An 18,003-nucleotide genomic window follows, 5' to 3' on the forward strand; every position below is an offset into this window, starting at 1 on the left:
CATATCTGACTGTGCTCAGTGTGCTGCAAATATCTGCGCTCAGTGTGCTAATTGCTTTATTGTGGGGACTGGGGACCAGCAGTATTATATAGTAGGAGGACAGTGCAGAGTTTTGCTGACCAGTGACCACCAGTATTATACGTTCTCTGCCTGAAAAACGCTCGATATCTGTGCTTCATTGTAGTATATAGTAGGAGGACAGTGCAGAATTTTGCTGACCACCAGTATAACTATTTATATAGCAGTTCGGTACAGTAGTCCACTGCTATACCTACCTCTGTCTCGTCAAGTATACTATCCATCCATACCTGTGGTGCATTTCAGTTTTGCACAGTTTGCTGACCACCAGTATATACTATATAGCAGTACGGTACAGTAGGCCACTGCTCTACCTACCTCTGTGTCGTCAAGTATACTATCCATCCATACCTGTGGTGCATTTCAGTTTTGCACAGTTTGCTGACCACCAGTATATACTATATAGCAGTTCGGTACAGTAGGCCACTGCTCTACCTACCTCTGTGTCATCAAGTATACTATCCATCCATACCTGTGGTGCATTTCAGTTTTGCACAGTTTAATGACAACCAGTATATACTATATAGCAGTACGGTACAGTAGGCCACTGCTCTACCTACCTCTGTATCGTCAAGTATACTATCCATCCATACCTGTGGTGCATTTCAGTTTTGCACAGTTTGCTGACCACCAGTATATACTATATAGCAGTACGGTACAGTAGGCCACTGCTCTACCTACCTCTGTGTCGTCAAGTATACTATCCATCCATACCTGTGGTGCATTTAAGTTTTGCCCAGTTTGCTGACCACCAGTATATACTATATAGCAGTACGGTACAGTAGGCCACTGCTCTACCTACCTCTGTGTCGTCAAGTATACTATCCATCCATACCTGTGGTGCATTTCAGTTTTGCACAGTTTGCTGACCACCAGTATATACTATATAGCAGTACGGTACAGTAGGCCACTGCTCTACCTACCTCTGTGTCGTCAAGTATACTATCTATCCATACCTGTGATGCATTTCAGTTTTGCACAGTTTGCTGTCCACCAGTATATAATATATAGCAGTACGGTACAGTAGGCCAATGCTCTACCTACCTCTGTGTCGTCAAGTATACTATCCATCCATACCTGTGGTGCATTTCAGTTGTGTGCAGTATATATAGTAGTAGGCCATTGCTATTGATATATTACTGGCATATAATTCCACACATTAAAAAATGGAGAGAAAAAATGTGGAGGGTAAAATAGGGAAAGATCAAGATCCACTTCCACCTCGTGCTGAAGCTGCTGCCACTAGTCATGGCCGAGATGATGAAATGCCATCAACGTCGTCTGCCAAGGCCGATGCCCAATGTCATAGTAGAGAGCATATAAAATCCAAAAGAATAAAGCTCAGTAAAATGACCCAAAAATCTAAATCAAAATCATCTGAGGAGAAGCGTAAACTTGCCAATGTGCCATTTACGACACGGAGTGGCAAGGAACGGCTGAGGCCCTGGCCTATGTTCAAGGCTAGTGGTTCAGCTTCACCTGAGGATGGAAGCACTCATCCTCCTGCTAGAAAACTTAAAAGACTTAAGATGGCAAAAGCACAGCAAAGAACTGTGCGTTCTTCTAAATCACAAATCCCCAAGGAGAGTCCAATTGTGTCGGTTGCGATGCCTGACCTTCCCAACACTGGACGGGAAGAGGTTGCGCCTTCCACCATTTGCACGCCCCCTGCAAGTGCTGGAAGGAGCACCCGCAGTCCAGTTCCTGATAGTCAAATTGAAGATGTCACTGTTGAAGTACACCAGGATGAGGATATGGGTGTTGCTGGCGCTGGGGAGGAAATTGACAAGGAGGATTCTAATGGTGAGGTGGTTTGTTTAAGTCAGGCACCCGGGGAGACACATGTTGTCCGTGGGACGAATATGTCCATTGACATGCCTGGTCAAAATACAAAAAAAAATCACCTCTTCGGTGTGGAATTATTTCAACAGAAATGAGGACAACTGGTGTCAAGCCGTGTGTTGCCTTTGTCAAGCTGTAATAAGTAGGGGTAAGGACGTTAACCACCTAGGAACATCCTCCCTTATACGTCACCTGGACCGCATTCATCAGAAGTCAGTGACAAGTTCAAAAACTGACCACTAAATCCCTTCCTCTTGTAACCAAGCTCCTGCAAACCACACCACCAACTCCCTCAGTGTCAATTTCCTCCATAGACAGGAAAGCCAATAGTCCTGCAGGCCATGTCACTGTCAAGTCTGACGAGTCCTCTCCTGCCTGGGATTCCTCTGATGCATCCTTGAGTGTAACGCCTACTGCTGCTGGCGCTGCTGTTGTTGCTGCTGGGAGTCGATCATCATCCCAGAGGGGAAGTCGGAAGACCACTTGTACTACTTCCAGTAAGCAATTGACTGTCCAACAGTCCTTTGCGAGGAAGATGAAATATCACAGCAGTCATCCTGCTGCAAAGCGGATAACTCAGGCCTTGGCAGCCTGGGTGGTGAGAAACGTGTTTCCGGTATCCACCATTAATTCACAGGGAACTAGAGACTTGATTGAGGTACTGTGTCCCCGGTACCAAATACCATCTAGGTTCCATTTCTCTAGGCAGGCGATACCGAAAATGAACACAGACGTCAGAAAAAGAGTCACCAGTGTCCTAAAAAATGCAGTTGTACCCAATGTCCACTTAACCACGGACATGTGGACAAGTGGAGCAGGGCAGACTCAGGACTATATGACTGTGACAGCCCACTGGGTAGATGTATTGCCTCCCGCAGCAAGAACAGCAGCGGCGGCACCAGTAGCAGCATCTCGCAAACGCCAACTCATTCCTAGGCAGGCTACGCTTTGTATCACCGCTTTCCATAAGAGGCACACAGCTGACAACCTCTTACGGAAACTGAGGAACATCATCGCAGAATGGCTTACCCCAATTGGACTCTCCTGGGGATTTGTGACATCGGAAACGCCACCAATATTGTGCGTGTATTACTTCTGGGCAAATTCCAGCACGTCCCATGTTTTGCACATACATTGAATTTGGTGGTGCAGAATTATTTAAAAAACGACAGGGGCGTGCAAGAGATGCTGTCGGTGGCCCGAAGAATTGCGGGCCACTTTCGGCATTCAGCCACCGCGTGCTGAAGACTGGGGCACCAGCAAACAGTCCTGAACCTGCCCTGCCATCATTTGAAGCAAGAGGTGGTAACGAGGTGGAATTCAACCCTCTATATGCTTCAGAGGATGGAGGAGCAGCAAAAGGCCATTCAAGCCTATACATCTGCCTACGATATAGGCAAAGGAGGGGGAATGCACCTAACTCAAGCACAGTGGAGAATGATTTCAACGTTGTGCAAGGTTCTGCAACCCTTTGAACTTGCCACACGTGAAGTCAGTTCAGACACTGCCAGCCTGAGTCAGGTCATTCCTCTCATCAGGCTTTTGCAGAATAGCTGGAGACATTGAAGGAGGAGATAAAACAGAGCGATTCCGCTAGGCATGTGGGACTTGTGGATGGAGCCCTTAATTTGCTTAACCAGGATTCACGGGTGGTCAATCTGTTGAAATCAGAGCACTACATTTTGGCCACCGTGCTCGATCCTAGATTTAAAACCTACGTTGTATCTCTCTTTCCAGCAGACACAAGTCTGCAGAGGTTCAAAGACCTGCTGGTGAGAAAATTGTCAAGTCAAGCGTAACGTGACTCGTCAACAGCTCCTCCTTCACATTCTCCCGCAACTGGGGCTGCGAGGAAAAGGATAAGAATTCCAAGCCCACCCGCTGGCGGTGATGCGGGGCAGTCTGGAGCGAATGTGGACATCTGGTCCGGACTGAAGGACCTGCCAACGTTTACTGACATGTCGTCTACTGTCACTGCATATGATTCTGTCACCATTGAAAGAATGGTGGAGGATTATATGAGTGACTGCATCCAAGTAGGCACGTCAGACAGTCCGTACGTATACTGGCAGGAAAAAGAGGCAATTTGGAGGCCCTTGCATAAACTGGCTTTATTTTACCTAAGTTGCCCCCCCTCCAGTGTGTACTTCAAAAGAGTGTTTAGTGCAGCCGCTCACCTTGTCAGCAATCGGCGAACGAGGTTACTTCCAGAAAATGTGGAGAAGATGATGTTCATCAAAATGAATTATAATCAATTCCTCCGTGGAGACATTCACCAGCAATTGCCTCCAGAAAGAACACAGGGACCTGAGATGGTGGATTCCAGTGGGGACGAATTAATAATCTGTGAGGAGGGGGATGTACACAGTGAAAGGGGTGAGGAATCGGGCGATGAGGAGGAGGTGGACATCTTGCCTCTGTAGAGCCAGTTTGTGCAAGGAGAGATTGATTGCTTCTTTTTTGGTTGGGGCCCAAACCAACCAGTCATTTCAGTCACAGTCGTGTGGCAGACCCTGTCGCTGAAATGATGGGTTCGTTAAAGTGTGCATGACCTGTTTCTACAACATAAGGGTGGGTGGGAGGGCCCAAGGACAATTCCATCTTGCACCTCTTTTTTTCTTTCATTTTTCTTTGCATCATGTGCTGTTTGGGGACTATTTTTTCGAAGTACCATCCTGCCTGACACTGCAGTGCCACTCCTAGATGGGCCAGGTGTTTGTGTCGGCCACTTGTGTCGCTTAGCTTAGCCATCCAGCGACCTTGGTGCACCTCTTTTTTTCTTTGCATCATGTACTGTTTGGGGACTATTTTTTAAATCTGCCATCCTGTCTGACCCTGCAGTGCCACTCCTAGATGGGCCAGGTGTTTGTATTGGCCACTTGGGTCACTTAGCTTAGTCACACAGCTACCTCATTGCGCCTCTTTTTTTCTTTGCATCATGTGCTGCTTGGGGACAATTTTTTTGAAGTGCCATCCTGTCTGACACTGCAGTGCCACTCCTAGATGGGCCAGGTGTTTGTGTCAGCAACTTGTGTCGCTTAGCTTAGCCATCCAGCGTCCTTGGTGCTCCTCTTTTTTTCTTCGCATCATGTGCTGTTTGGGGACTATTTTTTTGAAGTGCCATCCTGTCTGACACTGCAGTGCCACTCCTAGATGGGCCAGGTGTTTGTGTCGGCAACTTGTGTCGCTTAGCTTAGCCATCCAGCAACCTTGGTGCACCTCTTTTTTTCTTTGCATCATGTGCTGTTTGGGGACTATTTTTTAAATCTGACATCCTGTCTGACACTGCAGTGCCACTCCTAGATGGGCCAGGTGTTTGTGTCGGCCACTTGGGTCGCTTAGCTTAGTCACACAGCTACCTCATTGCGCCTCTTTTTTTCTTTGCATTATGTGCTGTTTGAGGACTATTTTTTTGAAGTGCCATCCTGTCTGACACTGCAGTTCCACTCCTAGATGGGCCAGGTGTTTGTGTCGGCCACTTGTGTCGCTTAGCTTAGCCATCCAGCGACCTTGGTGCACCTCTTTTTTTCTTTGCATCACGTGCTGTTTGGGGACTATTTTTTTAAATCTGACATCCTGTCTGACACTGCAGTACCACTCCTAGATGGGCCAGGAGTTTGTGTCGGCCACTTGGGTCGCTTAGCTTAGTCACACAGCTACCTCATTGCGCCTCTTTTTTTGTTTGCATCACGTGCTGTTTGGGGACTATTTTTTTGAAGTGCCATCCTGTCTGACACTGCAGTACCACTCCTAGATGGGCCAGGTGTTTGTGTCGGCCACTTGTGTCGCTTAGCTTAGTCATCCAGCGACCTTGGTGCACCTCTTTTTTTCTTTGCATCATGTGCTGTTTGGGGACTATTTTTTTAAATCTGACATCTTGTCTGACACTGCAGTACCACTCCTAGATGGGCCAGGTGTTTGTGTCGGCCACTTGGGTCGCTTATCCAGCAACCTCGGTGCAAATTTTAGGACTAAAAATAATATTGTGAGGTGTTTAGAATAGACTGAAAATGAGTGGAAATTATGGTTATTGAGGTTAATAATACTATGGGATCAAAATGACCCCCAAATTCTATGATTTAAGCTGTTTTTGAGGGTTTTTTTGTAAAAAAAACACCCGAATCCAAAACACACCCGAATCCGACAAAACATTTTCAGGGAGGTTTTGCCAAAACGCGTCCGAATCCAAAACACGGCCTCGGAACCGAATCCAAAACCAAAACAGTATCTGTGTATGTGGTCTGTGAATGTGTGGCAGTGCCAGCAGCTGGCCTTTGCCGAATAAAAAAATGTCCCGATCTAAAAAGCCTTTCTGGAAGAGCTTTACACCCTCCTGTATCCCTTCACTTCCTGGGGAAATGGATTGGACTGGGCAGGAGGCCTGATTCTCAGGGACAGCAAATCATGTCATTCTAACCTGCCTCCCCACAGTGGGCACCTTCATCTCCCTCTAGGGAGTCTCCCAGAAGGGAGATTTAAAGTGTTGGCAAGTATACCTTGTACCTGGTTTACCTGCAGATGTATCAGGCCATATACAGGTTGAGTATCCCTTATCCAAAATGCTTGGGACCAGAAGTATTTTGGATATCGGATATTCCGTATTTTGGAATAATTGCATACCATAATGAGATATCATGGTGATGGGACCCAAGTCTAAGCACAGAATGCATTTATGTTTCATTTACACCTTATACACACAGCCTGAAGGTACTTTTAGCCAATATTTTTAATAACTTTGTACATTAAACAAAGTTTGTGTACATTGAGCCATCAGAAAACAAAGGTTTCACTTTTTCACTCTCACTCAAAAAATTCTGTATTTCGGAATATTCCGTATTTCGGAATATTTGGATATTGGATACTCAACCTGTACTGTGCTCAGACTATGCTTTTTGCTAAGCTTTTATATCTAGTTTGCCTACAAGTTCGTACAAATCTGAACTTGGACTACATTTATAAAACTATCTTGTGCTCTCAAGTACATTCATGTTTTGCTTACTGTATTTATGTTCATCTATCATATACACATTGTGATAATCTGGGGTATTTTAGCAGTGCCGTTTCTAGCGGCGGGCGAGCCGTGCAACCGCACGGGGCGCCCGCCGCGGCACTTTGTGACTACTCCTCTCCTCCCTCTCTCTCCCCCCGAGCGCTCCTGCTCGGGGGGCGGGGCTTCGCGGAATGACGCATTTGCGTCGTGATGTCACGACGCAAATGCGTCATTAGGCGAAGCCCAGCCCCCCGAGCAGGAGCGCTCGGGGGGAGAGAGAGGGAGGAGAGGACTGGAGATAACCATCGAAGGAGGAGGCGGCCGGCGCGAGGGACGTGAGTCGGCGGGACCCGAAGAGCGGCAATATGTAAGTATTCTCTCTCTCTCCCCCTCTCCCTCCCCCTCCCCCCCCCCCCACTTGACACCTGCCTGCCGCACTGTGTAAAATGGGGATACCTGCCGCACTGTGTAAAATGGGGATACCTGCAGCACTGTGTAAAATGGGGATATCTACAGCACTGTGTAAAATGGGGATACGTGCCTGCGTACTGTGTAAAATGGGGATACCTGCCGCACTGTGTAAAATGGGGACACATGCCTGCGTACTGTGTAAAATGGGGATACCTGTCGCACTGTGTAAAATGGGGACACCTGCCTGCATACTGTGTAAAATGGGGGCACGTGCCTGCGTACTGTGTAAAATGGGGACACCTGCCTGCGTACTGTGTAAAATGGGGATATCTGCCTGCGTACTGTGTAAAATGGGGATATCTGCCTACCGTACTGTGTAAAATGGGGATACCTGCCTGCCGCACTTTGTTAAATGGGGACACCTGCCTGCCGCACTTTGTAAATGGGGACACCTGCCTGCCGCGCTGTGTAATATGGGGACACTTGCCTGGTGTAATGTGTAAAAAGGGGACTTTTTTATTTTTATTTTTTTCCCCTGTGGTGGGTGTGATATCAGACGAGGCCACGCCCACTTTAATTAGACCACACCCATTTTAATCAGGCCACACAGCCTTGTTGGGAGCGCGCGCGCATGCTTTTTTTTCTGGCTATATGGGGGGGGGGGCACGCACATTTTTTTTTATAGCAATGGGGGGGGGGGGGGGGGGCGCATTTTGAAATCTCGCACTGGGAGCCAAATTGTCTAGAAACGGCCCTGTATTTTAGTTCAGTAGAATGTCAATGTTGCAGTGTCTATGTGCTCAAATAAGGGGCCACATGCAGTTTGTCCAGATTTAAACAAAACAAAATGGTGCTTTACTGTCAGTATACAGCAATGGAAAGAAAAATAGACTAGCCCTCACTCAGTACACTACTTCACTTTTTGAACCCTACCTAACAGAACAGCTAGTCTGCAATGTACAACAAAGTCCTGCCTGCTTCTTGGCCTGGCTTAACTTGGCTGCCACAACTTCATATACATAGTCTCAAAGTTTTATGGTCCTCCCTGCCTCCTGTAGATATGAATACTGGCTTCTAGCCCCCCTCCCCCCCCCCCCCCGCCTCCTGTAGATTTGAATACTGGCTTCTAGCCCCCGCTGGCCTCAAGGCACACTGGGCTACTTGACTGCCACAGTGCCTCCTGGACTGTCTTTACACGGCAGCCCTTAGGTGTGGGAACACGCCCCTTTTTTTCCCCCTGTCTGGGCGGATATATAATATATATCTGCCATGCAGGGACAGACTGGGGACTCCATCTGGCCCTGGCATACGTGCGTGCACGAGAAAGGGGGTGCCGCACCATGTAAATGGCGCGCGGTCACTGCAAATGGGTGCGAATTGTGAGTCAGGGGGCGTGGACTCGCGGCACGCTCCCAAATTGCTTAGCAACGGGGTAGGTCTGGTAGCGGCGGGTGGCAGCGGCAGACAAACCAGAGAGCCGGGAGCTGCGCTGAGCGCAGCCTTCCTAGCTCTCTGTGGAGTGGACCGGCCCACCAGCCTATCGACCCTTCTGGCATTTGCCAGAAGTGCTAGATGGCCAGTCCGGCCCTGCAGCCATGACATTAAAACCACTGACAAGTAAAGTAAATAACATTGATTAACTTGCATTACAGCACCTGTCGAGTAGTGGGATATATTGAGCAGCATGTGAATACTCTGTTCCTTGGGCCTAATTCAGACCTGATCGTAGCAGCAAATTTGTTAGCAGATGGGCAAAACCATGTGCACTGCAGGAAGGGGGGGGGGGGGGGCAGATATAACGTGCAGAGAGAGTTAGATTTGGGTGGGTTATATTGTTTCTGTGCAGGGTAAATACTGGCTGCAATTTTTTACACTGCAATTTTGAGTTCTGTTTAAACACACCCAACCCAAATCTTTCTCTCTCTGCACATGTTATATCTGCCCCCCTCTCCTGCAGTGCACATGGTTTTGACCATCTGATGCTATGATCAGGTCTGAATTAGGCCCTTTAAGTGGATGTGTTTGAAGCAGGAAAAATTGGCAAGCATATGGATCTCAGCGATTTTGACAAGGGACAAATTGTGATAGCGACAGCGCACGTCCAAAACCTATGGAGGCTGTGGCTGTTGTCTGAAATGGAGGGACTGCAGTAGATTTTGGAAGCTTCTGCTCTGGTTCCTCCATAGTACATTCAGGGTACTAAGGAGGATATTTAATATTTGCGAGTATCCCTCAATGTGATATTATTTGATAAATAGGCCCCTTAAACTTTTTCGACGGTTACAGCCTTCTAATTATACAACTGCTAGTGTTCTGTTCTCTCTATTATCTCTATTTTTTTTTTAATACATACTTAGTTGTGCCTATTGCATCTCCCATGAAGTCCGGGAGCCTGTGCATCGGGGTAACAGGAGGAGAGAGACAAAACTACAATAGTTAAAAGTTTCAAAACTATCAAAACTGCCAAATTTTGCTTGATTTAGAACATTTAGGAAATCTTGGTCCAATTATTCGCAATTTTATTAGAGTGATTTAAAACAGTTGAACAAAATCACCCTTTATTGTTTCTCCCTTACTGCCTCCTTATGGCGTGCGCTAATTGTTCTGCTTCTCTCGTGTGACAAACTCCCGTTCAAACATTACAGGGAAATGGCATCCAGGATTTCACCTCAGTGTCATTATAAAGGTATTTGGCAACTGCAGTTTAATAGACGAATGCAAACATATTATGTTACAGTCAGAGAGGATTATGTATTATCATAGTAATAATTGTGGTATTTTTTTCCTGTTAGATTACAACAGCAGTGACCTTAAAACAGCATGTCGGAAACACGAGCTCTATGTTAGTTTTCAAGACTTGGGATGGCAGGTGAGTACATTTTCTGCATTACCTATCTTTTTCACTTGACTTATGGTAACAAATATGTTTACAATGTGCATTGTTGAATTATAGGAGAGCCCTAGTCAAATGTTATTATTATTAATATTTTTTCATGACCTCTTTGCCCTCATCTCAAAGAAAAATTCTCTGAGTTTTTTGTTGCTGCCAGTGCATGTAGACTAGGGCTTACTGATGCAGCTGATTGGATGGCTGTTGCAACTACCGCAATCAGATGAAGTTAAAATATTCCTTGTAGGATGTTAGCCCTGCTACATGAGGTCTGGGCTTGTAATCCCTTCCATTTCTTGTAGCTGGAGATAGGAGGCTAATCGATTGGAATACCTAAAGCATTTGTTGTCTTTGGCTGTAAGAAAGTATTGTATTATTAGAAATAATACACTAGTTTAATACTGACCACACACATTGCCACAAAGTTCTTCAGTCAGCTTGCCAGGCCAAATGTAAAACAGGCCACATTTAAATTACTTCCACTTCTGCTGAGGACCTAACACTCGAGCCAATGAAGACCATCTGCAAATGCAAACATGTTTTTTTCCACTGCTTAGTCAATTCCAATTGGCTTTTGAGAGTTAGAATTAGTGCTTATGGGGCAAACATGGAACAAAGGTAAAGAAAACACCCTATCATAAAAGGTATGTATATTTCTTTCATCGGGTGCCTGATTTATTATATGAGATGCCTAAGGGGGAGATGTACTAAGCCTTGAAAAGTACCAGCCAATCAACTCCTAACTACATACCTCACAACTTTACAACTGGGAGCGTCCCGCTCATCCTGCTCCGCCGCGCGTGACCCAGAAAGGGAGTGTGGCCTTGGGTGGAAGGAGGTGTGGCCTCAAACGAGTGGGCATGGCCTCATTGCACAGGCCCGACGTCCGGCATTTTGGGGTCGTGCCCAGCACTCCCCGAGCAGCTGGGCAGCCTCCTGCTCACCTCCCTGCACTGAATAGATGTGCACGGCATCTATTCAGAGATCACTGGCTGCTTTGCAGAGCAGAGCAGCAGGTGATCAAAGGCTCTCCCAACTGCCACCCCGTCTGCGGGACACTCCTGACCGCGGGAGAAACAGTGAGACAGTGTCCGAATAGCAGGACTGTCCCACTGGAATCAGGACAGTTGGGAGGTATGCAACTGCCATGTTACAGGCTGAGTTTGAAATATGACAGGAGCTTGTTTGTTGGTACTTTATCACCGTGAAATGTATCACTTTTCAGGGCTTAGTACATCAGGTCCTAAGATACATACTGCAAAGAAAATGAAAAATGGATATTTCCATAATGCTGGCACACTGTCCTGTTTATGGAATTCTCGTATATCTCATCTTTATTAATTCCAGTTCCACAACTATCGCCACACAATGCAATTATTAGTTCTTCCTAAATGGTACAGTGTGGTCTGCTGAGTCTCCTTCATTCGATGAATGCTGAAACTGTTGTCATGTACGTCTGCGTCTGTAGGTGCAGATGAAGCTTGTATTCAGGAAAGAGCTAGTTTTTGTAACAAGGCCCTGATTGTCCAATATCAGAGAATGTGACCTACAATTATCGCTAGTGATGACAAAGTTATAGGAAATTGGTAATTTGCCATTAGAAAGGTGGAGCTTGTCAGACTGGTGTAGCTAGAGATATATTTTTGGGGAAAGAGAATTAAGGAACTTCCTAAGTCTGACTCTTAGATTTACAATTCACAAGACAAAGTATTTTCCCTTTCTCCATGAAGCCTTGCATGATGATGATGATGATAATAATAATAATAAATAATACAGTACGGATGGTGTAATGGTTAGCATTACTGCCTCACAGCACTGAGGTCATGGGTTCGATTCCCACCGTGGCCCTAACTGTGCGGAGTTTGTATATTCTCCCCGTACTTGCGTGGGTTTCCTCCGGGTACTCCGGTTTCCTCCCACAATCCCAAAAATATACTGGCAGGTTAATTGGCTCCCAACAAAATTAACCCTAGTTTGAATGTGTCTGTGTGTACATGTGGTGGGGAATATAGATTGTAAGCTCCACTGGAGCAGGGACTGATGTGAATGGGCAAATATTCTCTGTAAAGCGCTGCGGAATATGTGTGTGCTATATAAATAACTGGTAATAAATAAATAAATAAATAAATACAGCTATAAAATAATGAAGAATACCAGACAGTATTATATATGTTTTTGATCACACACACACACGTCATACTTGCCTACTCTTCCGGAATGGCCGGTTGGCTCACGAAAATCGTGTGGCACTCCCGGACCCCTGGGGGAAGTGGGTAAGTCTTCCGCAACACTACTGTGGGCATTATGTGTATAAGCAGTACTACTGTAGTCATTATGTGTAAAGGGACACTACTATTGTGGGCATTATGTGTAAGGTGCACTACTACTGTGGGCATTCTGTACATAAGTACATAAGTGCACTACTACTGTGGGCATTTTGTGTACAAGCAGCACTACAGTGGTCATTATGTGTAAGAGGCACTACAACTGTAGGCATTATGTGTAAGGGGCACTGCTACTGTAGGAATTGTGTATAAGGGGCACTAATGTGTGGCATAACATGTATAAAGGGTACCATTGTGCAGCGCAATGTGAATAAAGGGCATTACTGTGTGACGTAACCTGAATTAGGGGCATTACTATGTGGTGTAATATGGACCAGGGGCACTAGATGCTGTGTAATGTGAAAAAAGATTCTGCTACTGTGTGTTGTCATTTGAATTGGGGGTGCTATTGTGTGACCAAGCTGTTTCTTTGTGAGATCAATGTCCCTTTATAAAGTATGGGAAGCAGGGCACTAGGTTATAGTTTGCGGGAATATGGGGGGGGGGGGGGGCAAAAACACTGGCCCTGGCTCTGTTTAATGTGATTACGAGGGGGGGTAGGTGGCATGGTAAGTGAGTTCCACCGCCTCTCCGATGATGTCATTCACATAGCGCCACTGGCCGGGTGGGTGGCCCTGCACCAGAGCGTGGTGTGCATTCACTGGATGGTGTTGGTATTTAGGTAAGCTGTGTTTATGTCCTGATGAAAATGCCACAATAAAGGCATTGAAACATTGACTCATACATTCGTGACCAGCCTGACTAATCTCTTTAATAAGCAACTCAAACTTTGTTTGCAGCAAAACTACCCACTGACTGCATCTCAGATCAGCTTGCATACAATGACACACCAACAAATGGACATCGGTCGCACAATGAACCTTAGTGCAGCCCTATTGATGCTCAGAATGTCAGTCAGAACACGGCCACTGGTGCCAGTACAACCGCAATATAAGAAGCAGATGCTGGCAGCGACATGGCCTCATCTGGCTAGCCACCTCCCCAGCGATTGCGGTGAGCGAAAAAATTTGTGGGTCCCAGGGACCCATAACTTTAAAAAATGTGGGTCCTACTCCACTGTTTCAGGGTCCCATCACATATTATGGGAGAGAGGCAGGGAGAATTTGGTTAGAGATGGAGTAGAGGCAGGGAGAAGTTAGATTGAGCTGGGGGTAGAGGGTGCAAGGGCAAACACTAGTGTGTGTAATATAGGTGTTCCTAGGTTAGGTATAATTTACTAGCGGTTGGGATGCCGGCGTTCAGTATACCAACGCCGGCATTCCGACAATTGAAATCCCAACAGGTCTGTTCTCCCCGACCCCTTAACCCTCCCTTTCTGCAGCCTTACCCTAGCTTCCCCCTTTGGTGCCTAACCCTAAGCCCCCTCCACACAGCATAGCCCTAACCTCCCGGGGTGACACCTAAACCTAACACCCCCCCACACACACACACACACACACTCCCGGCCCTAAACCTAACCCTCCCGCTATACTCATGGTTGAAATGCCGGCTGTCGGGATTTAAGCGGTGTCCTGACCTTTTTGAGATACCGGCATCGGTATTCTGATGGGTGTCGGGATTCCGTCAGGATTATGGCTGCTGGGATCCCGACAGCTGGCATCTTCACCGGATCTCATGTATATCTGATTAATAAGGAGGTATTATGAACACCGCTGCCCCATTTATATGGTATTATTAAGGACACATAGTGGGACACATGTGAATGGGATGCAGTCAATTTGCCGGCTGTTGGGATCCCGGCAGTCAGTATACTGACACCGTAATCCTGACACCTGGCAATGCCTCCAGCCGGATTCCCGGCTCAGCAGGGCTATTCCCACTTGTGGGTGCCCATGACAACCATAGAGTGGGAATAGATCCTGTGGCGAGCACAGCGTGGCGAGTGTAGCCCGCAAGGGGACTCTTTGCACTCGCCCCACTGCCGCAGTCTGGCTGGCAGGATGCCACTGTCGGGATATTGACAGCTGGTATCCCGTTCGCTGGTAAATCATACTGATCCCCAGGCAAAATTACATACCCTGAGATACTTCTAGCTGCTGAGCAGAATACATTGTGCCAGCAACAACTGGATTAGATTTAGGTGTCAGTACATAAGAAGAGCATAATGCAGACTGCACCATCACAGGGTCGAAACTAGGGTTGCTCTCACCCGGGGCAAGATAGTAAATCTGCGCCCCCCCGCAAAGTTTAAAAAAAAAGTATAATTAAAATAAGAATTTACTCACCGGTAATTCTATTTCTCGTAGTCCGTAGTGGATGCTGGGGACTCCGTCAGGACCATGGGGAATAGCGGCTCCGCAGGAGACAGGGCACAAAATTTTAAAGTTTGACCACTAGGTGGTGTGTACTGGCTCCTCCCCCTATGACCCTCCTCCAAGCCTCAGTTAGGATACTGTGCCCGGACGAGCGTACACAATAAGGAAGGATTTTGAATCCCGGGTAAGACTCATACCAGCCACACAATCACACCGTACAACTTGTGATCTGAACCCAGTTAACAGTATGATAACGTAGGAGCCTCTGAAAAGATGGCTCACAACAATAAACAACCCGATTTTTTTGTAACAATAACTATGTACAAGTATTGCAGACAATCCGCACTTGGGATGGGCGCCCAGCATCCCACTACGGACTACGAGAAATAGAATTACCGGTGAGTAAATTCTTATTTTCTCTGACGTCCTAGTGGATGCTGGGGACTCCGTCAGGACCATGGGGATTATACCAAAGCTCCCAAACGGGCGGGAGAGTGCGGATGACTCTGCAGCACCGAATGAGAGAACTCCAGGTCCTCCTTAGCCAGGGTATCAAATTTGTAGAATTTTACAAACGTGTTCTCCCCTGACCACGTAGCTGCTCGGCAGAGTTGTAATGCCGAGACCCCTCGGGCAGCCGCCCAAGATGAGCCCACCTTCCTTGTGGAGTGGGCATTGACAGATTTAGGCTGTGGCAGGCCTGCCACAGAATGTGCCAGTTGAATTGTGCTACAAATCCAACGAGCAATCGTCTGCTTAGAAGCAGGAGCACCCAGCTTGTTGGGTGCATACAGTATAAACAGCGAGTCAGATTTTCTGACTCAGCCGTCCTTGAAATATATATTTTCAATGCTCTGACAACGTCCAGCAACTTGGAATCCTCCAAATCGCTAGTAGCCGCAGGCACCACAATAGGCTGGTTCAGGTGAAACGCTGATACCACCTTAGGCAGAAAATGAGGACGCGTCCTCAATTCTGCCCTGTCCGAATGGAAAATCAGATATGGGCTTTTATACGATAAAGCCGCCAATTCCGACACTCTCCTGGCTGAAGCCAGGGCCAGTAGCATGGTTACTTTCCATGTAAGATATTTCAAATCTACCGATTTGAGTGGCTCAAACCAATGGGATTTGAGAAAATCCAAAACTACATTGAGATCCCACGGTGCCACTGGGGGCACAACCGGGGGCTGTATATGTAGTACTCCTTTTACAAAAGTCTGGACTTCAGGAACTGAAGCCAATTCTTTCTGGAAGAAAATCGACAGGGCCGAAATTTGAACCTTAATGGACCCTAATTTGAGGCCCATAGATAATCCTGTTTGCAGGAAATGTAGGAATCGACCCAGTTGAAATTCCTCTGTCGGGGCCTTCCTGGCCTCACACCATGCAACATATTTTCTCCAAATGCGGTGATAATGTTGTGCAGTCACCTCCTTCCTGGCTTTGACCAGGGTAGGGATGACCTCTTCCGGAATGCCTTTTTCCCTTAGGATCCGGCGTTCAACCGCCATGCCGTCAAACGCAGCCGCGGTAAGTCTTGGAATAGACACGGTCTCTGCTGAAGCAGATCCCTTCTTAGAGGTAGAGGCCACGGATCTTCCGTGAGCATCTCCTGAAGTTCCGGGTACCAAGTCCTTCTTGGCCAGTCCGGAGCCACTAGTATCGTTCTTACTCCCCTTTGCCGTATAATTCTCAGTACCTTGGGTATGAGAGGCAGAGGAGGGAACACATACACTGACTGGTACACCCATGGTGTTACCAGAGCGTCCACAGCTATTGCCTGAGGGTCTCTTGACCTGGCGCAATACCTGTCCAGTTTTTTGTTGAGGCGGGACGCCATCATGTCCACCATTGGTCTTTCCCAATGGACTACAATCATGTGGTGAACACTGCTGACAGTGCTATCACATGATTTTCCGCCTAGCGAAGAATCCTTGCAGCTTCTGCCATTGCCCTCCTGCTTCTTGTGCCGCCCTGTCTGTTTACGTGGGCGACTGCCGTGATGTTGTCCGACTGGATCAACACCGGCTGACCCTGAAGCAGAGGTTTTGCCAGGCTTAGAGCATTGTAGATTGCTCTTAGTTCCAGTATATTTATGTGAAGAGACGTTTCCAGGCTTGACCACACACCCTGGAAGTTTCTTCCTTGTGTGACCGCTCCCCAGCCTCTCAGGCTGGCATCCGTGGTCACTAGGACCCAGTTCTGTATGCCGAATCTGCGGCCCTCTAACAGATGAGCACTCTGCAACCACCATAGCAGAGAGACCCTTGTCCTTGTCGACAATTTTATCCGCTGATGCATCTGCAGATGCGATCCGGACCATTTGTCTAGCAGATCCCACTGAAAAATTCGTGCATGGAATCTGCCGAATGGAATCGCTTCGTAAGAAGCCACCATTTTTCCCAGGACTCTTGTGCATTGATGCACAGACACTGTCCCTGGTTTTAGGAGGTTCCTGACGAGTTCGGATAACTCCCTGGCTTTCTCCTCCGGAAGAAATACCTTTTTCTGAACAGTGTCCAGAATCATCCCTAGGAACAGCAGACGTGTCGTCGGGATCAGTTGGGATTTTGGAAAATTCAGAATCCACCCGTGCTGTTGGAGCACTACTTGAGTTAGTGCTACTCCGACCTCCCGCTGTTCTCTGGATCTTGCCCTTATCAGGAGATCGTCCAAGTAAGGGATAATTAATACGCCTTCTCTTCGAAGAAGGATCATCATTTCGGCCATTACCTTGGTAAAGACCCTGGGTGCCGTGGACAATCCAAACGGCAGCGTCTGAAACTGATAATGACAGTTTTGTACCACGAACCTGAGGTACCCTTGGTGTGAAGGGCAAATTGGGACATGAAGGTAAGCATCCTTGATGTCCAAGGACACCATAAAATCCCCTTCTTCCAGATTCGCTATCACTGCTCTGAGTGACTCCATCTTGAACTTGAATCTTTGTATGTACAGGTTCAGAGATTTCAGATTTAGAATAGGTCTTACCGAGCCGTCCGGCTTCGGTACCACAAATAGCGTGGAGTAATACCCCTTTCCCTGTTGTAGAAGGGGTACCTTGATTATCACCTGCTGAGAATACAGCTTGTGAATGGCTTCCAATACCGTCGCCCTGTCTGAGGGAGACGTTGGCAAAGCAGATTTTAGGAACCGGCGAGGGGGAGACTTCTCGAATTCCAACCTGTAA

The 18,003-nt window shown here is 47.1% G+C and overlaps 1 protein-coding gene across 2 annotated transcripts in view; it reads left to right on the forward strand.

Annotated features, from left to right (window-relative positions):
• BMP6 (bone morphogenetic protein 6) overlaps window positions 1–18,003 on the forward strand; it is a 462,814-nt gene that overhangs the window by 432,479 nt on the left and 12,332 nt on the right. For both annotated transcript variants that reach the window (XM_063923119.1, XM_063923120.1), the window contains one exon: window positions 10,114–10,190. In XM_063923119.1, the coding sequence (XP_063779189.1) occupies window positions 10,114–10,190 (77 nt within the window). The remainder of the gene's footprint in view (window positions 1–10,113; window positions 10,191–18,003) is intronic.

Source organism: Pseudophryne corroboree, chromosome 5 (genome assembly GCF_028390025.1).
Source record: "Pseudophryne corroboree isolate aPseCor3 chromosome 5, aPseCor3.hap2, whole genome shotgun sequence".
NCBI lineage: Eukaryota > Metazoa > Chordata > Amphibia > Anura > Myobatrachidae > Pseudophryne > Pseudophryne corroboree.